Genomic DNA, 27,987 nt, shown 5'->3' with positions numbered 1-27,987 from the left:
TTTTTGAATACACATCTTTTTTTATTGAAGAATTCTTTTCACTATAACAAAAAGCAGTAATGCTTGCAATGAATAGAGAGTGTTTGTATCAACAACCGCTTATACATATTATACACAAGTAAAATAAAAAAGGACAAATTAAATGCAAAAGAATGGACAAAAAATTGACATATAATAAAGCAATCTCACCATCATTGCCATGAACATATAGGTAAGTCACACTTACTCACACAGGTGCTCTCCATTTGGAATAGATAATAGGAAACCATAGCCAGCCATGTTTATGTCTAACATGTACTAAAACATTGAGGAATGTACCCCACATTCCACCGCTGTTGGAATGAAAATCTAAATTTTTCCAATTTTACCCAGCTCTGGACCTCCCGCGACCTCTGATCATGAGCAGGAGGAAAGGTATCTGGTCACCTGAGTCAGACTAAAAGAGGCAAAGCCTAGAGCTCGATGACGCTCCCAGAACAATTCAGCACTTTTTGTAATCACTTTGAATAAAGCAGTGAGCAGGTTGGGTTCCAATAGGATGTTGGGATGATGCTGCCTTGGACAGGACCAAAATATGTGTATGAGAGAAGCCTCCACTACTCTACACTGGGACTGATGTTTGGATATATTTGAGACATAGGGATGTGTACAACTTTAAATCGAGTCAGACAGTGCCGTGCGCAGCCAGAGGTTGAGTTTATCACCGGAAGAATTTTGGTCCACGTGTCCTCTGTCAGGGAGAGACCTAGGTCTTCTTTGGTTGTGGATGTGAGTCTTGCCATATACGACTGAAAGCAGCTTTTTCTTCACCGGGTTGAGGGAAACAATTGTTCAATTATCTAAGACTCTGCGACAGTGTTACCTTTTGAAAAGAGCAAACTGCAATGCAATTAAATGGAATTGTATTGGCATCTACCATGAATTAATAAGTGCGTTTTGTTGGAGACATTGTTCCATCACAACCAAGCAGCAGGCAGGAACCTGTGTGCAGCGGTTGTCGATGACAATTATACTGAAAAATACCTTCGCCTTGTGGCAGACGGTCTCTCATGCTTTCCTATTGCTGCTCACCCAGGAATATTCTCCTGAAGTCACAATGGGGGGAGTGTTGAATGAGCTCCCAAGTTGTTCTGGGGAGCCTCGCTTGTGATGACCTACATGCCTTTTTCTTTTCAATTTTCCTTCCCTGGCCGACCATTGCGTTTGTGAGGACCGATGCCTGGCCTGGGGAGTCATTAAAGTGGTTGACTCACAGCAGTGGCTGGCTCAGACAGACCCACCACCAAAAGCAATGGCAAATGCTGGACGACTTGGCGGCTCAGCCGGAAGACGATTCTCACATCTTCAAGACGACTCCAAATACACCGATGACAGAAAGCATCTCATTTTAAAAAGAGTTTGACATATTACTTTGTTCCTACTTGCCTGGTGAAAAGCCTCTGCTGCGTGTCCACCCCAAAAAAATCTGGCTGGGTCAGGACAGTGCTATCGTTGGTGTGCACAGAACTAATCCAAACCCCAACGCCACTGAGTAAGCACACAAAGACAACATAAACATTTGTTCCAGAGTATGTCTCCGAATGAACAAACAACAAGTATCAGCACATGTGTTCGCTATTGCAGCTTTGGTCTTTATTCTCCCCTGAGACAAACACACTGGAGCTGCAGAACCCAGCACGTTGTGAAGCAGATAGGCGGCTGCTATTGTGATGGTTGTGAGCTACAGGCCCCTCGCATTCACTCAGAAGGCACATGAGTGCAAAGAGGCTTTAAAATGCAGCACAGAAAACAAAAACACATAACTCTGCTAGGACTACTTCTGTTTTTATCTGTTTGAATCAGGAGTGCGAGACCCGGGAATTGGGGGTCTGTCTCGGTAAGTGCACATCAAGTGTCTTTATGGAATCCAGCAGCTGAAAATTTGGAGAGTGACAATACAAACGTGGAGAGTCAACATCAAAGGCAAGAAAGTTTAGGTGTTCTGGAGGAGCAAACGGACATTCATTTAGTCTAGGTTGGGTCTCTCAAATGTTTCATTGAAGGCTTAAAATGCAAGGAATGAAGTCTTTTCATCAATACTGTAGGTTTATTATACAGTGACACAGTTCCAAATGCCAGAACCAGAATCAAATTTATATTGAATAAGACACCGAACATGATTCAGTGACACTTCCTAGGTCTTATTACCTGCATCCAAGTGGTCGTTCTGCGACAAATGTGACAAAACGACATCCGCCATCTCTCAAATGGCAATAAAAAGTGCCGGGGAGGGCAGGTCTTAATCACTGTGTACATCACTGTAAAATCTGGGCTCATTGGTCAACGGCCTGCGGCTTGCTCTAGAGATAGAGGTGGGCCATATGATGGCATTGAATCATGAACTATTAGAAGATTAGACTATCGACCAACGTGAGGAGATCACAGGGATTCAGTCACATTCTGTCTACACTTTACATCTACACTGATATGTTGATCCTTCAATCGGTTCAGTCAATACACAACTTGGAGTTGTTTTTAATCCTGATGCGTCTCTAACTTGACTACACACCTTCATGACAGAACGATGGAGTGATCCTTGTCAGACCCACAATGCCAAAGACTGTCTGCACCGTAGAGCAGACAGGGCTAACAGCTAACTTGACGTCTCACTTTATTGTCACTCGTAGACCAACAAAGTTTACTCCATTCTTTAAACGTTGGCTAAAAACTAGATGCGAAACAAAATAAATGCGCTCCAAAATGTGAAGGGAATGTTAAAGATTTATCTATCTCTCTTCAAACTAGAATAAAATCATGCAAAACAGATTGTCATAAAAAGGAACTTTAAAATAAATCATGATATATTTTTGCCACATTGCCACCACTTTCTGGAACATTTCTTACAAAAATATTTACTTTAATATTTATTTGTTTCTGCATTTAACATGCCAAAATAGCAGAGCGTCAGTAGCTGTGATTTTTCACAAATTGAAAGGGATTTTTACAGCAACTAAGCACAATTTTGGCCGAGCTGCCTTTGCTGGTGTGACTCAGGATTTTTTCAATGAACGTGTGAAATGTGCCGCGACTCAAGTTTAAGGTTGAAAAACACTGGTTACTGTTTCTCATTAATGCAACTAATTGATCAGATGATGAAAATTATGTGAGGTTCAAAGCCCTCCAACACTAATATATTGTTCGTTGCGCCCTCTTCAACATTAATGGTAAATGTAAATGTATAACACACGGAACAGCTCCCCGACACAACACGTTCCATCATGCCTCATTTCAGATGGTGTTGTTCATCGTACAGCCATTACAAATAAAGAGGCCAGAGCAGAGGTCGTGCCGACCGAGCGATGAGTCGATTTGTTTCGCTCATCTGTCTGCATGTGGTCAGTTTCGCTGCAACAGTTTTTCGGTGATGATATTAACAGGAATGAGTTCAAAAGTTGAGTCGTGACAGTCTGCAGGTGGGTGATTATGTCCATTCGGCTGCAGGGCTTCGTCCAGTCCACTGCTGTGAGCGGCTGACAAGTGAAACACAAGGCTACTCACGGAAACTGGTTTTCTGCCTCTGAACGCATCCTTCCACAGCAGCGTAATCACGCAGTTTGGCGGCAGAATTTTGGATGTCATTTCAGTGAGTCAACTACAGATTTTTTTTACTTCAGCCGACACCAGACTGTGTACTCCTCCACGGAAAATACATTTAAAAGAAAGAGGTTGTCTATAGTTTGTATTTGTATACGTATTTAGAGTAAAAAGGAATGTATACAAAATGAAATATATATACGATTTGATTATAGCTCTAGCCTTTTTTAATATAATGACACAGCATAATAACTTTCTTTTGGTTCAGTATTGCCATATTAAGGCTGTCCAACACAAGCTATGTCTTATGTCTTTTCCATGTTATTAGCTTCTTTAAATTTCATTGGCAAGTCATAAGGGTTTGAACCATAAGCAACAGACATTGAGCATGATGGTCCACAAAACTGAATTATTGCATTAGTCTGGCTAAGTTCAGACTTTTAAAATGCATGTCAACAGTTTGGTCCGACTACTGGAGAGAAATAATCGGACTACACAGCCTGGATAATGTGCTTCATACCTGGACTAAGCTAACATGTAGCGGAGTAGCTTGACTATGACCAGACTGGGTGATGTGCAGCTGCGCGAGCTTCAGCTACGCGGCGGAAGTAAACAAACTCCTAGACTAATCACGCTCTGTCTGATAACCTTCTTTACAATCGAGAAGTCGCGTGTGTGTTCCTTCATCTTAGCCAATGTCTGCGGTGAACACATGACAAACCTGATACCAGCTGTGTTTCGTAACTCGTGATGACGCTCACCAGCAGATTTGTCTTCAACTTCCGTCACACCGGTCGTTGTCATTGTTAGTTCTCATAAGACGACCTGATGTGTTGGTTTAAGGAGACGACATTACCCCCACATTAGCAACCGTTAGCATGTTTGCTAAGCGAGTCGGGGCTCGCACCGGTGATGTAAAGCTCTGTGCTTTTGTTACGCAACATCTATCATTCTTGAAAACATAGACAACACAACCTCCAGAATATTTAATTTTATTCAGAAACTTGAGAGTTTATTCCCAAAGCTTGCCAGAGATAACGTTGACGATGAAGACAGCTCCATGAACAGTGACGCCGTTGAACCATCGCTCCGACGCGCTGATTCACAAGTTAAACTAGTTAGTCAGTCAGCACGATCACTGTCTACTGAGTTGAATATAACAGTCTGACAGGGCTCCTTGCTGCCTGTCAGCTTCGATCGCCCTTCCTCTACGGTCATAGGAACTGGAAGGACTGAAGAGCTCATGGCGCCTCATAGCGTGCGCCTCATAGCGTGCCATAGCACCATTGTATTTGCACTGCAGATTAGCCGGGAGGACGTAACGTAATCGGACTTTGTGGCTTAATCGAGCCATTTCTGTAGTCGGGCTACGCTCTGTATGGAACCGCAGTCATGGATGCAACCAATTCTTATCAACATCCTAACATGCGAATGGGCTTCAGAGGCCGCTGGTGTTTCACAGAAGAGATGCTCAGTGAAATTTCAAAACTAACTGGAACTAAACTAACCCTTTAAACTGCATCACACTTCAAACATGAATGTTCGAGTTCTCTTTGTTCAAAAATGATTATTGTGCTAGATACAAAGAAGGTGGACTTCTGGCTCTATTTTTTACAGCATGCAGCTTCATCATCCCAAAAAAACACCAACCCCACAGTCAAACATGGTCATAGGAGTATCATGACTACGGGGTTTATTCAGACAACGGACCATGAAAAAGCCTACAGAGCAACTCGTGCACCAGTGGACATTTCAGCATCACAACAATGCAGGAGACACATAAAATGTGGTGAAATTGGTAATAAAAAGCTGAGCATCCTGAAATCATTGTATGGACTATAGGAGGAAATTGGAGGAGTGAAAGAGCCGTCCAGCCAGCACCAGCACATTCCACCCACCATGGCCCCTGGCGACAGCAGCACCCAGGACCTTTATAGTGTGAGTCAATTGCACAACACGAGTCAGAACCAGTCAACATTCTAGCAGCTTCACCAATTACTAACGCAACAGACAAAACAACAGCAATCCAGGTGTCTTTATTGATACGTTGTTCTTTTCAAATGATGATTAGTCATCGCTCCATTTTTTACTGTTAACGTATGAACAGCTTGTGAAAGCTGTATTTTTATTTTAGTATTCAAATTACGGGCCATGTTTATTTTCTAATAGAATGGTAAATGAGCACGAAAAAAAATTCCGAATAACACAAGTTGGATTTTTTAATGATTAATCTTGCAATAAATAAATACATAAATGAAAACTATCCATTACGGATGAAAATGCTTCATAATTTAGAGCATAGAAGTAATACATTTAGTCGTGTTTCATCACCAAGTTCATTATTTATGCACCATTAAGTGAGTATAACACTGCAAATAATGTTTACAAAAGAGCTCTGAAGCTTAAACTAGTTGGTCAATCAAAGCAAACAGTGACTGAGCTCTCTGAAACTCCTGTCGAATATGCAATAGATACTTGATACTTTAAAGCATTGATTCTTAAAATGGTAACTATAATAAGCTCCACCTGCTGCGACGCATTATGGGACTTGAAATGTGAGGAGTGGGAGTGCGTTTGATAGGCATTGGTGAATGATGTCTCAAATTTGAAATGCCTTACAAGACAGGAAGTGGAACAAAAATAAATGTATAGAGCGCGGACTATAGAGAGCACCGGAACATCAGCTGCACCCACTAAATTTAAGAAGGAAAATGGATCTTGTTCATACATAAGCCGCACCGAACGCACTTTGACAGAGACAGCGTCTCACATCTCTTATTCACATTAAAGCCCTAAAAATGCGCGTGCCCGAAGTTCCGACACCACTGCCAGTCTCAGTCGCTGCTTCTAGATTCCGGACCTCCAGGAGATCGACTCTGTTGATGGGCGAAAACGGCGCATATTGAGTGCTTTAAGCGTAAATAAAAAGTCTCGGATTTCATCTGATTTAATCAGATTTCAGCCCATAAAAATCCATATATTAGCCGTGTATATTGTATAAGCTGCAGGGCTCAGACAGCGAAAACGGCAGTGGCTTATAGTCTGGTAATAACGGTATTTTCATGATAATTGTTGAGTAAATCCTTGTGAAATAATGTGGCTCTTGAATCCACATTTAGTCCACAATGTAGTTATTGATGACCAAGTACAAAAACTGGTGGTTATATTTGGTCTATTTTGTCCACTGTAATTAACTCATCTAATGAATCATTAATTAAGACCAACCATAATCCCTTGGGAAGTGTCTATTTTTAACTGTTTCTCCACAAGCTTGAGAGTAAAGGTCTCCCTCACTCTCTTCTTCACTGTCAGACAGCATCCTGTCTTCAGGTATCATCATCATCCTTGTCTTTTAAGTCTGCATGCTTTAAAAAAAAACAAAAAAGACGCAGATGTTTTTAGAACATTCACAAGGTAACTGCACAGACAAGATGAAAGAGGCATGGATGATGAAGATGATGACAATGGAGGACTGGGATTACTCGTAGAAGGACACCAGACGACTCGGCCCTGACGACCCACATGGAAGGCCGAGGCTGGTTTAGATTAAAGTCGGGCTATTTGTTGTCATCCGCACGATGAAAGGCAGAGAGGTAAGTGAGGTAACATGGACATTTGATCAGTGCTCACAACATTAGCGCAGAGAGAGACGCTGCTTTGCCGGACCAATATTTCCAGCAGCAGATTTTAACACAAGTAAGACAGGAAAACATGCTGAAATTCAAGGCCACATTTTCAGCAAGGTTATGCAGAACTTTGCCAAAGCTTCCACAAAGCCCATTTGTGTCGCACGTAAGCACTTTATCCTTCAAACTCTCTCGAGTGATAACAGGACAGCCTGTGCTCTCAAACATCAGGTCAAGCTGGTCTGAATGTTTCCCACAATTGCGAGGATGACAGCATATTTTACTTACTTTAGTGGTTGTAAGGTCGAGACTGAGGTATAGATATATCATGCTTCCACCAGTATTTTTCCTCATACAAGTGAAGATAGACAAACCCCAGAGATGTCAGACGATCGATCATAAAACAAAGCATAAAGATCATTTCATGAACACAGGGAACACGCATAAGTGCTTCAAGTCCAGGTCATTTGCTGGAGTTGCACACGACTGTGGCCAGCCACAGAGCAAAGTAGACAAAGGACCGCATGGAATCACTTTCAATCAATTTCACTTTACCTTTTCTCTGGCGTGGTTTCATTTTCTTTGTTTGCTGGCGCTTCTTGTAGGTCTGGGAGGTTGGCGAAGTCATCCTGCTCAGCCAGTCCAATCGCGAGAGACAGAACCACCATCTTCCCCTCACTGGCAATCACAAAACAGAAGGTAAAACTCATTCATTCAGTATACGAGAGGGGAAAAACATATACAATTCTACACTTTATGCTGTTGTTTTTCTTCTTAAATTTGATGCATCATTGTGAAATTTCTCCACTGGTCAGGCAAGGCCGCGGCACAAGGCACCTTAACTAAGCTAGCAGAGTAAGTATGAAGTGTGGAACCTGAGTCTATATCGAGAGAATATTTATGTTGAAAATGCTGCTATCAACAAGATCATAACATTTAAACTGGATATATCACGGAACCTACTGCATGGAAACAACAGACTTCATTCACAGAACTTGTAGTACAATAATTGCAGATGGTGTATAAATGAAGTCAGGCCAAAACATTTGCATTTCTTTGGTAAGTGCAGGTGTTCATTTACTTGGGTGCCATCATTTGGACATCCTCAAACTGCAGGCTGAAGTTGTTGAATATAATACACTATTAGTCAGTTTAACATATATTTAATGAATTAATGCTTATTTTATTTTACAGATTTACGAACAGTCTCTAAACTATTACAACAATAACCATAGTCAACCACGACCGATCATTAGGTCCATGCCAAACAAAAAACCAAGCGGAAACACTGTATCGTGTGAGTCATCAACGGCTATTAGACTCGTCTTTTATTAAATGAAAATCTTCTATTTATCTCATTATTTATCCCAATGAACCTCACAACTGCATTTACGGATTCCACTCATCAAGATGAAGCTTTGTAAATTTAAGTTCAACACACTTTCAATTAATTTCATTTCTGAAGTTATGGAAGTATGACAGAAGTCTGACACAGCACCTTCCTATTGACAAACTAACACGTCTTCTCAATAGTCATAGAGGCCCAGGGAAATGTAGTCATCCCTTCCTTGTCCCATCACAGCATTTTCATTGAAACCCATTTCACTCTTACAGGAGGTAAGGAGACCCTCATCACCCATCACGGGTAATGAGGATCTCCTTACCTCCTTGCCAGAGGTAAAAACGTCACATTCCTAAAAATCATTTTTCCCCTCTGCTCATGCATTGCCTGGATTCAGAAGCCACATTTCCACCTAACTCCTCTCCCAACGTGGACGTCCGCCGAGCAATATCAAAGTGTCCAGGACCTTGGTTCAGAGGACTGTATATGGGATCTAGTTGATTACAGCTGCAGCATCAAAGACAGCGTGAGCAGGAGAACGGTCCTGGGTGCTAAGTGGAGATGGCTGGGTGAAAGGAGCAGGACATGTGGCGACAGAGAGCGATGCTGTGAGCGGTGATGACACGGTCGACTAACGTCAGCACTTCATCTTCCACTCGTACTCTTAAAGTACGTTCACAACAAAGATGATTTCAGCGACAAAAGTGACCGATCTACACGAGGAGCCAATATCGAAGCGTGATTATGTGTGACAAACTGTTGCATCAAATGCTGAAGTTGAACAATCTGACTGGTGGAGTGTGACCCAATGTGAGTCTTATGCAGAGAGAGAGACCAACAGAAGAGAAGCTCATCATAGCAGTTGGAGGAATTCAAACCTCACCTCTGAGGCTTAAAATCCACCCTCTTCGTGTTCGTGTGCAACACAAAACAACGTACAGCACATTTATGACGACAGAAGTATCCTCCAACTATGTGTCCTCTTGCTGCCCCCAGTGGCTTCAAACTGAACTGCATGCAGGAGGATCACTGCGGGACAGTAGGTCTGCCATATCAGGGTTTCGCCAACATGTCAGCTTAAAACCCAGCCGCCATGCCTTCAGAATAATGATCTCTTTTTAAAGATCAACTCATTTGACCAAACGTATTAAAACAAAGTGGAAATATCATTGGCATGGGCTTGATGATGGTGGTTTTTGGCGTGTTTTTAACGGAAAAATCCCGACACAAAAATCATAGTAACTAATGTTTATTTCTCGCGGAACTCAAGTCATTCATCCAGCTGGACGAATGAAGAGACGGACCAGGTGAAGACGGTAGCAGACTGAAGAGAGATTTACTTCTCTTCATTAAAAACTAGCTTTTTATTGTCACCAATTCAATGAAAGTCAAGACTTGGCTTTGCTTCTTGATTGGCTGCTTTCCATTTCTGCTTTATTTAAAGAGACGGGGCATCGAGATACGAACAGCATTAAAATTGCATTGAGGATTCAGTTCAGTTTATTCAATTCATTTATTTCAGATTTGTAGTCGATATTTCTGCTGTGGAACATAAGTAAATAAGCATCTCTGTAATGAAAAGAATGACTGGAATGTTTAGACTAAAACTGGCCTAAATTCCATTGAGTTTTCGTTTGAAACTAAACTATTGTGACTTTTAGGCAACTCAGACATGACTAACAAAAATGATGTGACGTGAATGACTAAATGTAACTGAGATGAACATTGGTACATTGGCCCAAGACTAAACTGTAAAATGGGCAACAAAATGAATGCTACTGTACAGAGCTCTGTCTTTATCGAGGAGATCAAGACTTTATCAATACCATGGCCTTAACCACAGCCACAAACTTATCCTGTTCACAGCAACTCCATTTGGTTCCATCGGCTAGTGTTTCCAGACCCAGCTCCCGTGTCACATTTGCTGGGTCCGATCACTCTTTATTCAATGGCAGGACCCACCAGCCGTGGAACCGCTGATGTATTTAACACAGACTAGAGATGAGACGGCTGCTTTAATTGCTCTTCGCTTCGCAACCGATACAGGCTCTGAGGACACTTTCTCACCACTTCTGGTTAGTCCATTGGGGATTGGAGCACAAAAGCAGAAAATCAGAATTGGAGCGTTTGTGCCCCTGATGGCGTGAGTGTGTGGTGAATCACAAACAGTCCTACCTGTTGTGAGTGAGACGCTTCTACTTGTTAATTACGGGCCATGAACTGCCACCGGCTACAAGCTAGAGCCTTTAAAATGCTTTTTTTCCCCCCGGTAGCGCCGTCTAGTTGTCTAAGGTTCTGTGGATGAGGTGGTTATAACCCTGTGGTTTTATGGCTTGAGGACAAATGTAAGTGAATCTATACTAATAACTAACTAACTGATGATCCTCTCTTCATCTGCAGGTATTTGGCACAAATATTTTAACTAAAATGGAAACGATGCAGCAGTATTTTGCAACTGAACTGTGCAAACAAGCCACAGGGCCATTCAAAAGAGCCACAAATGTCCTTTTATGACATTTAAATCACATCCCTTTTCATCTCTTTTTGAGTGAAGAACTGCAGTCATATTTCTATTGAATACAAATGGTGGGATGTCTGCAAATGTCTTGACAACATTCCCAGATGTGCAACAACTGGCTGCTACTGCTAAGTCTGAATCCCCTGCATCTATAAATGTGACTGGATTTTCCTGTTTATACTCTCTCACTTTTCATTTTAATACTCAATAGCTGCGTCTCTGTGTAAACTAGGCCAGGCACTGGAGGCTCTGTGTGGTGAACCTCCGTGTCCCCAGTGACTCCGGCGCAGTTGAAGACATCCTCCCATATCTTTAGTTAGCACTTCTAAATTAGGAGTCTCATTAGACTGGAAGTGTCGTGGTCACAGCTGAGTGTGATATCCGTGTGTGTTTAAGCACTTGATGAGTGGTCAGAGTCTGCCGTGTGAATAGCCCCTTAAAACATGAAAGACCATGATCAGTACCCTGGAATTTTGTTATCCTGAATGACGCTACTTGTTACTTGTTTTCCCTCATTACGTCCCATCGTTCCATTCTTCTGTCAAAAAATGTTGAACTATACATCCATGTCTGCACTTTTTTCGTTGTTATATTACTTCATTGAATAATCACAAACATTGTACTTCCAAGAAAAACATGTCGCATTAATTACCTTCTGATTTATTGTCTCCTTCGGGCAGAAGAGTATGTCGGCAAACATATTATGAATTAAACATGAATTCCTCCTTGACTCTGTCTCCCTTCCTTGACTGTTTCCCTTGCTCTGCTTCTTCCACATCGCTTCCCACCCATCAAGGATCTTCTTTAGCACACCCCCCTTTGACAGGAGGATATTTCTTGAAACAATATCGACAACAAGAGCAGCATATTCACACTTCATCCCACCGGGGAGTTGTAAACGGCTTCAACTCTAGTCTCATCGATGATGCCAATGGATTTGTATAGACGGCTGTAAAAAGGACACACGCACTGCTGAAATCATTACCACCCACACCAGCTAATCGATGGGAGTCCGTTTCAGCTGCCACTCCGCTTGTCGTCCTCCACTCTGGTGGTCACCGAAGCTGATTCTCCTCCACTGACTCACCGCAGATGCATGGAGTCCGCCGGAGTCTCACTGACCACTTTTTGTGGCGTCACAGGGTCAAAGCATGACGTGTTTGGTCCAGAGGGGTTCGTGAGCACGGGGGACAATGGCACCTTCCTGCTATGGTGCCTGGCCTCATTAAAACGATGATTCACAGAGTCAGGGAGGTAACTGGCCTGGAGACAACTACAAACAGACACTGGGGGCGGGGATGTGCGTGTTTGTATGTTTGTGTTTTTACATTAGAGGAGGGGCTGTACATTGGCCTGCTTTCTAGAGCATGTCATATGCAATCTATCATCTACGGTACGGCCGAGGACGCTCAGTGGAAACACTGCATATTAGCAGAATCTTACACAGCGAGGGTGAAGTGGACAACCATGTTCGTTGACAATAACATTACATTCGGATTGAGCCTGAAGAAACTGGACTAACTGTGGCCTAAGCACTGACTATTGTACATACATACATAAGTAAGTACAGTACATACACCATCAGTTAACCAGCGCCTAGTCCTGTTCAGGGTTGCGGGCAGTGCTGGAGTCTATCCCAGAAGTCATTGGACGACAGGCAGGAATACACCCTGGAGAGGTCACCAATCCATCGCAGGGCACACACACCTAGGGGCAAGGGAGTGCCCAACTAACCTAGGGAGCATGTCTGTGGGCTGTTGGAGGAAACCGGAGTACCCGCAGGCGCCGGGAGAAGATGTAAACGAACTCTGAACCTTCTCGCTGAGAGTCAGCAGTGCTGACCATTGCTCCACTGTGTGACGCAGCCATTAACCATTGTGACTTTTGGTTCTCCGTTATCATTTGTGTTTTGATTTGTGTTTGTTGTGTATTGAAGTATGTATTTTACCTACTCTCTTTGTTGGCAACAATGAAGCTTTTGGATCTGGTCCCCTGAACCATCATCACAGATTTCACGGTTAAAAAAAAACTGTTCAACCTCAACAGTGTCAGACTGTAAATTCTAAAAAGCCCATAGTAAAACCACACTAACTATGGTTCTGATAACAACTGCATCTTTTTAATGTTTAAATTTACTTTTATTGCTTTAGCATAACAGAGAAGGTCTTAAATACTCAAACAAGGCTAAATCTAATTAAAGAAGAACATGTGCACTGCTACAGTAATAAATGCACACATTTTTTTTGTGTGTTATTAACAGACTGGATCTTTTTTTGGTTGTACTAACTTCTGGACACCCAGCGTTTTTTTTTTTTTTTTTACGGTAATTCTTTTTTTCTTTTAGGAGACCCCAGTAACCTCCTTCACATATTTTTCTTAAGTTATTCCCTTCTGTCAAAGTCAAGAGAATATTTTATCATCAAGTCATTCATTCATTCATTCATGCTCTACCACTTTCCCCCATCATTTGGTTGCGTGAAGCTGCCACCTATCCTCACAACTGGAGGACCCTGGGCAGGTCCCCAGTCCACTAAGGCAACATCAAAACAGACAACCAGTCACATAATCACCCACGTCACCGGGCAACTTTCAGTCATCAATTGACTGTGTATTTTTTGATGTCGGCGAGGTAGTCAGAGGGAAACATGGAGTCAGAACAGAGATGACCATGTGAGATCGAACTTGTGAGTGAGGCAGGAGAACAGCAGCCAACCCATGCTGCTAATTCTTACATGCACATATACAGAATCTATTCAAAGGTGAATGATAAATAAATGTATCTGATCTACTATCAGGAAAAAGCAGACTCACAGAAATGATTTGACGTCCAGTCCTCTGTGCCGGATTTGCTCCACCATGTGGTCCCAGCTCCCTGGATTTGACCTCGATCGGCCTGCTCCTGTCCCTCTATACCTGGAGGCTCCAGCAGGACTCCCCCGGACCCCTCGTGGGCCCCCGCGGTGGCCACCACCGCCTGGGCCGGTGTGCAGTTGGCCCAGGCTCTGTGAGGTAACAGGGGGGTCATTGGGACCCGGAGGGGGCTGGTGAGTGAGGGGCTGTTGGAGGCTCTGCTGCCGGACCAGAGGACGGGGCCGCGCCACGGCCGAGGACGGGATGTGTTCCAGGGTGGAGGTTGTGGAGAGGGAGGCGTCTCCAAAACTGAGGGAAAACAGAAAGAGATAAATTAAAATGCAGAAACAGGAGGCGACAGAAAAGTCGACGGCGGAGGACGCAGGTCTGTCCATTTATCAGTTAGGAGCAAAAATACCTAATGAATTGACAAGTGAGAGAATAAATAAATGGTTGGGAGCCGAGGAAGTGGAATCTCTGTGAAGAGAGCAGGGCTGAGAACAACGATGTGGAGGGAGAAAAATAGAACAGCAGTGTTGAAAAGCTGACTTCGGTTAAACCTCATACACGGCAGAATTCCATAGTGGAGCGTTGACTGTCTGCAAGGGGAGACAAGAGCCTTGAACCTTAGATCAGGTGCCGAAAGTGCCATCTGTTTAATCCAATTTCAATTCAATCTGAGGTTAAACGGAGTTGAGGCTCAATCTGCAGAGCACGAGTTTCACCTGTCAGCCGCCTCGCTGTTTGACCTACTTTCCTTCAACCTCCTCTTTATTGTTTTGTATCTTCGCTGCCTCTCCCACTGGTCCTTAGTGAGGCTGTTGTTCCGAATGGAGGATTCAATTAGCACGTTCCTTACTTGTTCTCTGACACAAGGTTATAGTTTGGACTGTAAAAGATAAACATGACATTTTACCCAAACAAATGCTCTACATGCACTAACATAAATGTGCAATCATTCACAATATGGATGACACTGAAAACCATCAATGGAAAACAATTTTTCCATTTATGATAATAATAATGATACAAAAAAATACAAAAATACAAGACAGAAACGTTTCAGAATCGATTTTAAATAATGGGGAAAAAATGCATTCTGTCGATTAGTCAGTTTTGCATTTGAACGAAATTACATGCCTTTTTTGAACTACCCTAATTTGTTTGAGACAGAATCCTCCCTAGAACCAGACTAGCTGCATGAACTGATGAGGGTTAACACGTGCAGACTAACATTAGCAGATACAAGCGGCTGAGATGAGTTTTCTCCGATGGGTGGCAGGCGTCTCCTTTAGAGATGAGGTGAGGAGTTATGTCACTTGGGAGAGACTCGGAGTAGAGCCACTGCTTGTCCGCATTCAGAGGAGCCAGTTGAGGTGGCTCTCATGAGGCCTCCCTTTGGCGGTGTTTCAGACAGGGCCAGCTGGGAGGAGACCTCAGGGTCGACCCAGGACCAGGTGGAGGGATTATATCTCTACACTGGACTGGGAACATCCCGGGATCCACCATCGGAGCTGGTGGATGTTGCCTGAAAGAAGGGTGGCCTTTTAAAGCTGCTGCCCCTGCGACCCGGCAACGGATAAGCGGTTGTGGATGGATAGATGGACTGACATTACAATATAGAAGAGTGAAAAAGGGTGGGAAAAAAAGGCGATGAAGAAAGCAGACCACATGAAACAGCCACGGTCTCTTCAACGGTCAGCTGCCTTCCCGCACCCGTAAAAGTTTCCCACCAGAATCAATCTGGCCCCACTCCATCTCCAATCACTGCTCTTAAAGTCTCCTTTCCAATTACCGCTCTGCCACTCTTACAATCATGTCATAATGCTTCACCCTTGATCCCCTTCCCCAATCAAAGTTATTCCTGACGCCGACAAGCTCCATCTAAAAAGCTCCATCTGCAGCTGATGCCGCCAGGAGGATTTGCCGCCTGCACCTGGGCGATGTTCGTGGCAATGGTCGGTATTATCTCAGCGCTAACTGTGCAGGAGCCTGGAGACGAGCCTCCCGAGGAGCAGCGGGTTTGCTGGACAGAATAAATAAGAGACAGAGCTTATCCACTTTGAAAGATGCTTTGCCACACACACACACAGACGCGCACACACACACCCATTTTTACCTTTAATGACACACCGTGTTGCTTGTGTATTAAAGCAAAGGTATTAAATCACATCCAGTCTGGATCACCTTTCATAGTTTGGCAGAGCTTCTGAGGTAAGATTCTGAAAATGAATCTTCTTAAGTTCTTCCAGGAATATTATCGAATGACACAAAACTTAGAAGTCCACTGAAGCAATTGACATTTTTAATAATGTCAATTAGTGGGTTACTCTGCATGCAATTCTATAACCACCATCAAACATCATTCATTTGTGATCCATTTTGATAATGTTTCCGTTTGCGTGAAAAATTACTGAAGAAAGAAGTGGCTGCGACTGGTGTTGGATTATCCACATGTTGGGCACGTATCCAAGTATATGTATTATTGTCTGTATGTATTTAAAGTTAAATACACAAACAAAATAATATATAAATAAATAAATAATAACGTCTTTGGCCCTTGAAACCCGAAAATAAAGAAATAAATAAAAACTATATACATAAAAAAATATATAAAAACCTGATAAAAATACAATATAGGATAAATATATGATATAAGATATATAAAATATGATAAAAAATATTATGATAAATACATGTAAATTCAGGAAGCCTTCCACACTAGATATTACTCGCTCCACAAGGAACCATGACAAGAACTGCAAGTGAGTGGAGATGGCTCTGGGTTTGTTGACTGTGGTTTTTGGTCTTGTCGCCAGGCCTGTAAAAACAGTGCGAAAGGGCCTGCTACTGCTTCCTAACAATTTAGTTTGCCAGGTATTTTTGCCTCCATCTGAATCCTGAAGTCGCTGCTGAGTCAGTGCACACTCTGATTGGCCAAATGTCACAATCAGAGTTGTCAATCAACCAGTTAGACAATGTGATTTGTCGGATATCTAACCTTGCGCCGACCCTTTCCCTGTCCCTGGTGTCCAGTGGAAGCACGTACACTTGCACACAAGCTTTTTTTTTTTTTTTGTCCAGAGGCATCTGGGGCCTTCTGCATCACAGTAAGCCAGAGCATCAATGCAGGCTTTGGACCTGCAAACCCGACTGCTCACTTTGGAGGAGACACTAAGCTACTAAGAGCACTTTCCAACACTGCACTCAGCCCAACATCACAGATGGGTATTTTTTTTTTAAATCAGAGTAATCATGACAAAGGATTAATCCACGTTAACAAATCCATTTCTTGAAAATTTTCCCAATATGCAACAGGTTCACCTTCAATGGAAGATGATTTTAGCATTCAGGGGTATTCGTCCTCCTAGTTTGTTATGGACCGCAGTCACCAGTTTAAATTCTGTTTGCATTGTGCACAGTGTGACATACTATTTTTTAAATTTTTTTATGGGAGACTAACTAAATGAAATGTTTTTTTTTTCCCCTGATATTTCTTCCTCCGATCTGAGCGAGGCGTTCAACAAGATTTTTTTGTGGCATGTTAGAAGACAGTTTGTGCACACATAAGTAAAAAAAAGGCAAAAAATGAAGCTGTCTGAGTAAACACAACCAATGTTGAGCTCAACAATTGTCAATTCATGACAGTCCATAGGCTGCTGTGTGATCGCGTAATCTTGTCTTCTTGTATGCTCTTGTTCTCCTCGACACTCTTCACAATCAGACAAAAAAAGTAGCCAAACACAGAGACTGGAGGATGCTAATTCCTTATTGGCCGGTTGGTTTCCAACAGCGACGCTAATTGTAGCAAATAGTTGCATTCAAGTCTATCAATAAATCAATAGGCTCTTCGCTGGATAAAATGTCTAAAGAGCAGCAGCAACAACGGAAGGTCGTAATGAAGCAACGCTCAAGCAAAGGCTTCATTTCTCTTTTTCGGCAACGTTAAAGCAAAATATTTAACCCGCAAACTGGTGGTTATCTTAGAGCTTTCTCTCTCAAAATACTGTGAAAAACATGGCTTAGGACAGAGAGAGAATCTGGGAAAAAACTAAAACACTTGTTCGCGCTAACTGTCCTCTTACATGCTCAAACTGCTCAGGATTATGACACAAAAATACCATCACCGTGCTCAAGCCAAATTTATGCATCACTTCAATTGTTTAAATTTGACTTCAAGAGCACAACCATATACTGAACCTTTGTGTGCGTGGAAACACTGCTAACTATTTTTCTGACAGTAATAGTTCATTCTCAAGGCCTGTTTGAAGGACACGTTGGAGAAAAAGCCACGCGCTCCTTCGCTGCGTTCCCATGTCTCTTTCAACTTTCAACTCTGTTTGAAGGACACGTTGGAGAAAAAGTCACGCGCTCCTTCGCTGCGTTCCCATGTCTCTTTCAACTCTCCTCTTCAGCAGCAGCAGCAGTATTTCAACCTTCTCCCCACACTCAATTCTTTCATGACATCCCTGTTGATGAATGTTAGATTTCATATTTGTCATGTGAGATAAATAATAATAATGACAAGGTTATTTGTAAAGGAGCCTGGTTTCCTGCCCGTGACATATCCAAGATCAGCCGTCGTGTGTCACGATAATGAATGACCTCAAAAGGGAAATAAATGGACACATAACTGCGTCTATATTCCACAGCATTAATTTGAATGTTAAAAACATAAAACACACCTCGCATAGCGGCTGGCTCTACATGGCTCATAGATTTTCAGAATAAACATGTTATCAAGAGGGACATCATGATAAATCCATACATCTGGTTGGATGCAAGGAGGCGGTGTGGAGGTGTGGAGAGGCCTCATACATTTTCATGTCTGTTTGCAAGTCCCTCATTGAGCACCAGATACATTCAGTCATGTGAGAAATTGCAGATCTTTGCATTTGAGAGAGCATTGCATTTTCTTGTGCTTCTTTATCAAACCGTGCAGCAGCTGCAGCATCGTCCCGATCCTCCGAGCACCGCCCCGCTTTATCTGCTTTATCCTGTTACTGAGTCTGAGAGTCATTTTCACATTCCCTCTTGCTTGAAAGTCAATTAAGATGACTTCAAACCTTGAATGACTTTGTAATTAAGGGGAATTGAAGAGCAAGAGATGGAGCGAGAGAGAAATACAAACAGTGATGGGAGAAAGTCAGGAGGGTAGAGCCGGAAAAGACGGTGAGACACAGACCTTGACAGGTTTGATGGGATGTAAAAACAACAAATAACAGTGTAATGAATTAGGGCTGCATCGATGATCGGCTGGCCGACTTATCGGCACCGATATGGGCATTTACGACGTCATCGTGGACAAATACAAGGCTTTTTTCATTTATTTATTTATGTCAATTGTGATGCTGCAGTCCCACCTGCAGAGTAGCCCTGCACCTCCAGAGCCAGCCATCCACGATGGCGTTCGGCGATATATTACAATATATAAGAAATTGCTCTTCGCAACATGTCACCCATGTTCTCAGACACAGCATTAATACTTAAAACACTTGGCCTCTGATCATCGCGCTGAATTCGGGTGATACAAAGAGGCTAATGAACAAACCGCTAACCGGAGCTAACAGCAGGCGAAACCAATGCTAATAGCTTTTATTGTTTTGGACAAGCAGCCAAGTTCTGTTGTTGAAAACCAGAGGTGCGCTATAGCACTTTGCCTTTTTTATTATCTGTTATTTATTTGCTTTAAAGGTTGCATTTCTTTCTATACATTGATGTTCAGTATTATTGTTATTTAGTAGGGTTGTGTCATTATTCTAAAAAAAAAAAAATAAATTCTGGATTCAAGTGGAAACATACGAACAGGTAGGAAATCTTTTGATTCAGTTTTTTATTTTCTGCACCTGTTGGTTTCCCCAGATGAGGGATGTCATGGCCTGACAGACATAATAAATTACTCATTCACTGCAAGCGTCTTCTATAAATCTGGAAAAAATAGCCACAAACTTATGATTTATAAAATGAGAATACTTTGCACTATGTAGGCAAGAATAAGTGCAATCACAAGTGGCAGTCACTAAAAATAATCATGTCATTTTTAAGTCTCAGTAATGTACATGAAGATGTGGATGAAGTAGCTAGGGATATCTAATATTCGCAGGAGCGATTTGTGCTAGACGTGAGTCAGAGAAAGATGCTGGGAGGCACTGACACCAGCTACGACGGGACCTGGAGAAAGGAGAGATGTTAGAGATGAGACAGTTAGGGATTGCGAGAAGGCTGTAGATGAGAGGGTCAGGGAGACTGAAACAAGAGAGGAAAAATCTAAACTGAGCAGGGAAGGAAAATGAGACCGAACAAGTGAGCAGCCGCCAAATGGAAGAATCGTTTCAGGATTTGTTTCAGTAAAGCGGTCAACAATTTGAAATTGTGTTTTCTTTTTCAAGGTTTTCGATGGAAATGGTCATTCATTTAGGTCAGGGTGCTGTCTGATCCAAACGTCCTCTGGGATGGCTGTGGCATTAGATGTTTGTTTGTGGGTATGAGCACTCTCAAGCAGAGAAAGTAGACGTCAAACAGAACATGACTTCCGAACATCACATCACCAAACAACACAAGTATAGCTTGATGCTGAGATGCAGGGAAGTGCAGCCCTGCCTGACAAGTGCCCCTTCTAGAGCTTATTACTATTATTATTATTATTATTATTATTACTATTGACAAAAAAAAATCGCTCATCAATTGATCCCTGACAGGATATTTATTTGAGGTTATGCAAGAATCATTCCCCGACCTGCAGCTCAGTGCACGAGTCTGTGCCGTGGCCCCTCCCACTCCTCATGCTGTGCAGAGTGGCTCCTCTCAGACAGGTAAAGCCCCTATTGCTACTATATATTTGGACATTTTGGATTGTTCTGTGGTTGTTAAAAACACGCTAAATATATTGTTATTCAGTTTGAAATACTGTAGGTAAATTATTTTCTCAAGGCTGGGCAACTGGGCATTTCCACGTTTGTTTTTTTCATTTAATGTTAGAAACAACAGAACTGTTGTTCAGTGATGACTTTGGTACAATACATACACAAAAATATCAATGAAAAAGAATTTTGCTCGTGGCATTTTGCTTGTCCTGTCACGTCCACAATACAGAGACATTCCGCAAAACGATTTCCAACAAGATTTATATTGAACAAACAGCAAAGCATGTTCACATTAAAGTGCATGTGATATTTACATTATTGAAGAGAGCAAATGTTTTGAAAGTATTAAACTAAATAGTGCCAGCATAACGTAATTCAGGATGTATAACAGAAACACATACAAATGTTATGATAATATATAAACATGAGCAACATTAACTGTATTTTATTGTTAGATCTGCGAATAATAACATCACCGGAAATGCAACACGCCATGAGCAAACTTATAAATGTTTTATTTACATTTTTCTGTATTGCTATTACAACCCAAATATTAACAATAACTGGACAACAACAGTGCCATTTTTTGTTCAACTGTTCTACCAGCATTTATATTGGTGATGAACTGGAAACCATGAATTGTTAAATTAAAATTTAGATCGGGGCTCAGCTAAAGTTATATAAACCCAATAAACACTGACGAATTAAGTGGCTGTGGTTGACATACAGTATAAAATGATCCTCTGTGGAGGCAGCCTTCCTTGATGCTGTTGATAAAATCCTGGTAAGTAGACAGACTATTTAAAGACTCTCTCTCCTCGACAGCTGCTTTGTTTGAAAGCCTTGTCACTAAATTGGAGCCTGGAGGAGCACAGTGTGACTGTGTGCACTCACTCTGTTAAGGAATATACGGACGTGCGCCGGTGGGAGTTTGGCAGCTGACAGAGTTTTATTTGTCGGCGCCGACCAGACTCTCAGACTTGTTCATGTGTTTCAGGTAAACACGCTTGTCCACTACAACCCCCCGAAATGCTTCTGATGACGGCCACAGATGAACATGAAACCACATCAAACCTCGTCCTGTTGCTCAACTGAATCTCTCACGTGTGTGTCAACACATGCCACTCACTTGCCAAAGCGCAGACCTCCGGCATGCATGTGGCTCTGGACCGTGTGCCACCGTCCAGCCTTGATGCCACCGGTCAGCATGCTGCGGACGCTGTCACTGCGGCTGGGCCCTGCCCCAGCCCCTGAGCAAGCACCACCCCCGCCGTCACTGGCACCCGGCGAGGGTCCAGCACCGCTCTGCCCACTTTTATCTGCAGCCCCGCTGGAGGGGGGAGGCATGACAGCGTGGGCCAGAAACAAACAGACACGGAGAAAGACGGAAGGAAGAGAGACGGACAAACGACAGACGGAGAGAACCAAGAGCAGAAATGTTATCACGTCGGTCGAACTCCTAAACAAAGAAGTCAGACGCGTTCAAAGATGGCTATTGTAAGACTGGTGCTGAACTCTTTTTCTCAGACTCCAAGAAAACTTCCTCAAAGATCATAGTGGCCATCAAAGTTGAACACCTACTGATTCGTTCCAGAGTTTCTTTCACTCGGAAATTGCCAAACTCAACGTTTGAAAGATTACCTACAGGGGACCTTATTTTAGTGCTGCAGTAACCACTGTAATCATCTTTTCTTTTTTTCTTTTTGAGAAAATGTGGCGAGAGAAATGAAGCTTGGAGTCGCAGTATATCAGAGATCGGCGCAACAATTCTCCCGAGAAAAACAGTTGGCTCTCGGCTGATGCATCAGCCTCTGAATTTTATAGGTGTAAACTTCAAGTTATCCATCTCAATATTCTCCCTAAATCTCACCTGCTGTGTGTGATGGAGACAAATGTGTTTACGCAAAGTGAGTAGAGTGAAATGTCTGTGTGGGTAAATCTTTTGGTCCGGACGGATCGTCTCTAGTTCCCTGACAAAAACATGGAAGTGCGACAGGACGTTCTCTCCCACTGGAGGCCAAGTGAAGACGGACCACACAACACACAAGTCAACTTTGTCTGCAGGACACAAGAGACAACGTAGATGTGACAATATAGTGGTGATAAAGTGACAGAGACAAGTCTGAACCACCTCCCATGATCTTCAGTGAATTCACACAGACTTGATTTTCTTTTCCAAACTCATCGGCGTTTATGAGCTACAGGTAAATAAATGCACCTATCCACTCCTCCATGCAGACAAGGATTCACACAGCCATTCATCCGTCCAACAGCACCTCACTAATCCCCCCTTCAGTAAACTGATCCAGGTAGACTTCCATTGTTCCAGTTATCCATCCTTCTATGCAGCCAAATATCATTTTATCCACTGATCAAAGCGTCCTACTAAACCCATCCATGTTAGGTCTCTCATTCTCGTCATCCATCCACTCATGCATTCATCCATTTATCTTAGCCGCCATAAATTGATCGATGCATCACTGGATTCAAGCATCCATTGTCCACTTATTCTATCTATCCATTCACTCTTGAATGCGTCAGAATGTTCATTCATACATGTGTAAATGTACAGCACGTCCATAAAGTTTCTTCCCCATTAGTAAAGGTAAAAAAATACATTTTTTAATCACATCTGCAATGGAAAATAAAGGTAACAGAGAATGTCCAAAAGTAACTAGGTATGAAAAAGCTTCTTATTTCTTCAATATTGTAACTAGATGAATATTTTTAGTTTAGAACTATCTTTGTTGGTCAAATGTTTGTTTCTGTGAGGCTTGTTGAAGAGGCTTTATGGACACCCTGTAAATAATTCAAATTCAATGATATTCTGATAGTGAAATATTGCTGTGTCAGCAAAATGCACACAATGTGAAGAGTGAGACCAACAAATGAGCAGAAACAGAGTGAACGAAGAAACGGTGAGCAACACACAAACGAAACACGGACATGAGACCTAACTATCTGAGCCATAGGGTTCAACTCCGGTGGAGGTGGGGGGGGTTTCCTCACATGCCTTACTCAGAATCAAGGAGCTGAATGGTTGCAGTTGATTGGCGCGGGCAGAGAGAAGGGAATGGGATTCAGGTAAAACCGATTTGCGCTTTGAGAGTTGCCCGTCTCCATGGTAACGCTCAGTGGGCTGCAGGTGAGTTGTAAGCGGGTTTAATGAGACTAGTCAGATGGAAGGAAAAGAGGGGGGCGGTTACCTACTAAGGTAAAATGTGACATGTCTTTGTAAACCCTCACTGTCTCACCTCAGGGGAGCGTTTAACTTTATTTGCGAGTGACACGCTTCCCACGGGCCTTTGAGCAGGCAGGACTACTGACTTTTATTTTTATTTTTAAGCACCATAAGACAGGGCCACGTTCTAAATTTCTTTCAGACTTCCAGTCCAGCTCTGTAAATGGCGGCAATATTGAGAAACAATGGTGCACATCTCCATCATGTGCTGGGAGGCCGGCGGTGCATACTAAACACCTGCATGCTGTGGACCAGCCCCGATATAAAAAACATGAGGATTATCACGGATGAACGGAGACTTGTCGAAAAGACGTGCCAGACTGAATTCTAAAAGGTCGTTTGCCAGCACTAGTTTATATTCATTTGTTACATCTCTGCCACTAGTCTTTTGCTCCATACTGTAAATTCTCATGAGCAAAATAATCTTGTGTCCAGTGGAGGGATTTTTTTTCTTCCTTTTTTTTTCCCCCCACACCCTGATTTATTCATGTGACACAATCATACCAGACATGACTGAGACTCACTTGGGTGTGAGGCGAGGGTCTCCATAGGGGGCATAAGGAGACATATTTAGAAGGAACTCCTTGGGTGGGTAGGAGCTCCACCTCTGCTGCACATTGCTGCTATCGTTGTTGTTCCAGAAGTCTCTGTCCAGGTCGTTGTGACTGCAAAGAGACACAAGAACAGCTGCTCATGATGAAACAGCGTCAGCTCAGTAACACATAAAATGTAAAGTAAACGTCAATCACCAAATTCTGTTTATGTCACTATGAGTTTTCCATGAAATGACGCTGAAACAAAATTCAAAGAAGTACAGTTACACTTGTTTAGATACAAACATAGCATGACATTTAACATAAAAACATTCAGTAACATACTTCTCTTCAACATACTAAGCTCACTGCTAATGCAAAACACTGCGACAAACGCAAACCCCCAAACACAACAACGTTACTACATAACCCACAGCGGAAGTTAGCGGGCGGGAGCTGAGACTGCTGTTGCCAAGGACCAAACGAGAAAGTGGCTAAACATTTCAGAAAAGTAATGTAATCTCGCTTTCTGGTTTTCAGATATCTAAGTTGTTTGACTTTGTATTACTATGTCAACGAGTCCATGTGCACCTAAGTGCTCTATACCTACCGTATAATGCAGTAGCCCTCTCTATCATTGTGCAAACCCTATGATTTTGAACACTCGCAAATATTTTTCCATCTTGCAGGTTACCATGTATGGTCCTTTTTGTGCCGTTGGGTTACACTGTGGGAGCTTCCGTCGTGACTTCACATGACACTTTGCACTGGAGTGTTGCCAGGGTGATGATCGGAACTGGTTGAGCTAAATACTTAAGTGCATTGCCAGAATTTTGTCAAAGGTCTCGTAGAGCTTTTTACCACCTCAGCACATTTTTTTTATTTACAGTTCACTTCCACGAAAGAGACAATCCACCTTGCAGTCTTTTTCCAAAAGGTGAGTTCAGCTAGAACCTTATTACAGTTGCACATCCATCCACAACCGTCATCACACCTACTTGATGGCATTTTCCCCTCGACCCCTCACGGACTCTGGCGAGCTGGCAGCCTCCACTCCAGGTTTATTCCTCTTCCCCTGCAAAGAGGCGACAAAGAGGCACGCGGTAAAGGTCGGGGAGGTCCTGATCACCATGTCACTTTGGGTGAAGACAAGAGCTCATTCATTAGTGTCAGACATAACAAACAGAAGGCAACACTTCAGTCTCACCAGAAACCTCTCACCACCTCGGACACACCGACGTGTACCAAAGTAAGAGCCCCTCAGCAACTCTGCTGTATATCTGCATCAGTTGCATGGCTCTGGCCCAGCTGTTCCCGCCCTCACTGACCTCCACTTAGATGTGACAGATTTCAGACAGAATGTCGACTTCAGGGCAAAGACCTTCGACGGAGTGAAGACAGACCACATAACACTCAGCCGCTGGACCGGACCACCTCTTTGACATCAGCTGACAAGTTAGCTGGAGGTAAGGTTAACGCCGTTTAATGAACGAGGAAATACTGCCCAGACTAATATGGTGCAGACTTGCTTTATATTCTTTAAAACCTATTGCTGCTACAACACTACAGCATACAGCATACAGCTTCACCCCAGTCCACGGATGTCAGCTGTGTTTTCTGGCCCTAAGACACTCTTAAGACTGGTATTAGCTATATCACTGCCTGGGCTTTGACTTTTGCATTAAAAGAGCTTGAAATCCTTTAATAGCATTCCACTTCACATCCAGATAAGTGTTTGCACAGTCAAGGGAATCTGTGCGCAGGAAGGACTGTTGCTCCAATTTAACCACGGCGCCCCCACTTCTGCTCTCGCAGAGACGAGTTTGCGGAATGTGTGTTTAGTAGAACTATTAAGTTGTTCATTAATGCACGTTTCATTTCTTGAGTTCATCAGCTGCTCCACAGGTAACGAAACAATGTTAACAGAATGACATCATAATCACAAGCATGTTATTCTGAAACCCATTTCGACGGTGGACTCAATGCAGAAGGGATTGAAAACAGAAATAAACAGAAAACATTTGCACAATTAAATAGGCATGAACACCTTTACATGGCTATGAGGATCAGTCTCCTCTGTCTCAGTCCATCGCATTTCTTTGCTGTTTTCAATTTCAAATGACGGCTACTTTTTACTTATTTTCTTTTTACTACAGATTTTTACTCATACATCTGGTAGTCATTTACATTAATTCCGTTGCCGATACAGCCATCCATTTTTCTCTCCATCCACGTGGATCCCTTAATCCATCCCTCCATCCATCCGTCCATCATTCCTTCCACCCTTCAGTGACTGATCTGTGTGGCAACCAGTCTTTGCCGCCACCCTGCAAACTTTTCTCTGATCCATTTTTACACCCATACATTTATCCTTCCAACCATCCATAAATCCATCCTCATTTCCACTTTGTCAGCTATCCATCCTTCCATTTATCAACCTATCCAGCCAGTCCACCCATGCATTCATCCAGCTCTGATCTAGCTACCTTTGCATCCATCCGTCTACCTTTCCATCTATCCAGTCATCAAGACACAATTTCTATGATTTTATCATTGTTCCCAATTTTCTGCATTTGTTTCTCTGTTTTGATTGAGCGATTCATTCTATCAGGGAGATAAATGCATACACTGACAGCTGGAATCGCTCATGAGGCAGCTGGGAATTCAAATGAAGCAAAACAGTAAGCTAAATGAACTAGGGGTGCAGCTATTTTTGGCCGATACCAATTGCCAATGTTTTTGAAATTCCCAAAAGACCGATTATTTGCTGATTATTTTCTTGTTTTTTTTTCCCCTCAACTAAACCACACTTAGTCACTATTTTTTAAGATGAACTACACAAAACTACTAAATATCAATAATACTGAACAACACTGTACAGAAAACATTGCGACGTTTAAAGTCATAAATAAACAAAAATAGCAAATAAACAAAACAAGGCAAAGTGCTTAATATAAATAAATAACTTTTAGTCCCTTTTCAATGAAAAGATCAAACCATCAACGCAAACTTCACTTGCGAAATACCGAAATGTTGCCTTATAACCTGACAGACCGCTCCTCTTTTCATCGACTAATGTCCAGGGAACGAGTATCCGGGGTCCAGTTGCGCTGTTAGCTGCTGATAGCACAATAGACTTCACACAAAAACATGCTTCCTACCACCCAATTGTCTATGAAATGCATCAATGGACTTATCAGCCAAGATAGAAGTGTATTCCCAATGGCTGTGCTAGCATATTCAATGCAGTCATGTATCCCAGAGAAACAGCTTTTCAGTATGATGATGAAGGTGATTTAAGTTATATATATATATATATATATATATATATATATATATATATATATATATATATATATATATATATATATATATATATCCGAGGTCAAGGGTTAAGCAAGTGACAATTCTTTTTTCAATCGGATGCTGCTGAAGCCCACA

General features: G+C 42.5%; 1 protein-coding gene and 1 long non-coding RNA gene across 3 annotated transcripts in view; one reads left to right on the top strand and one right to left on the bottom strand.

Annotated features, from left to right (window-relative positions):
- Positions 1-27,987, bottom strand: part of syt7b (synaptotagmin VIIb) — a 108,663-nt gene that overhangs the window by 17,990 nt on the left and 62,686 nt on the right. Inside the window, exons 3-7 of one of the 2 annotated variants that reach the window (XM_053864876.1) lie at positions 25,545-25,621; positions 24,538-24,678; positions 21,902-22,102; positions 13,871-14,218; positions 7,755-7,877 (exon numbers count right to left, since the gene is read on the bottom strand). In XM_053864876.1, the coding sequence (XP_053720851.1) occupies positions 7,755-7,877; positions 13,871-14,218; positions 21,902-22,102; positions 24,538-24,678; positions 25,545-25,621 (890 nt within the window). The remainder of the gene's footprint in view (positions 1-7,754; positions 7,878-13,870; positions 14,219-21,901; positions 22,103-24,537; positions 24,679-25,544; positions 25,622-27,987) is intronic. The other variant, XM_053864878.1, reaches the window with a different exon arrangement.
- LOC128758678 (uncharacterized) lies at positions 7,235-11,692 on the top strand. Its single transcript, XR_008414534.1, has 3 exons — positions 7,235-7,365; positions 7,805-7,898; positions 11,292-11,692. It is a non-coding gene; the product is annotated as an uncharacterized LOC128758678 (long non-coding RNA).

Source organism: Synchiropus splendidus, chromosome 5 (assembly GCF_027744825.2).
Source record: "Synchiropus splendidus isolate RoL2022-P1 chromosome 5, RoL_Sspl_1.0, whole genome shotgun sequence".
NCBI lineage: Eukaryota > Metazoa > Chordata > Actinopteri > Syngnathiformes > Callionymidae > Synchiropus > Synchiropus splendidus.
Note: the sequence above shows the minus strand (reverse complement) of the source record. Positions and strands in the feature narration are given on the sequence as shown.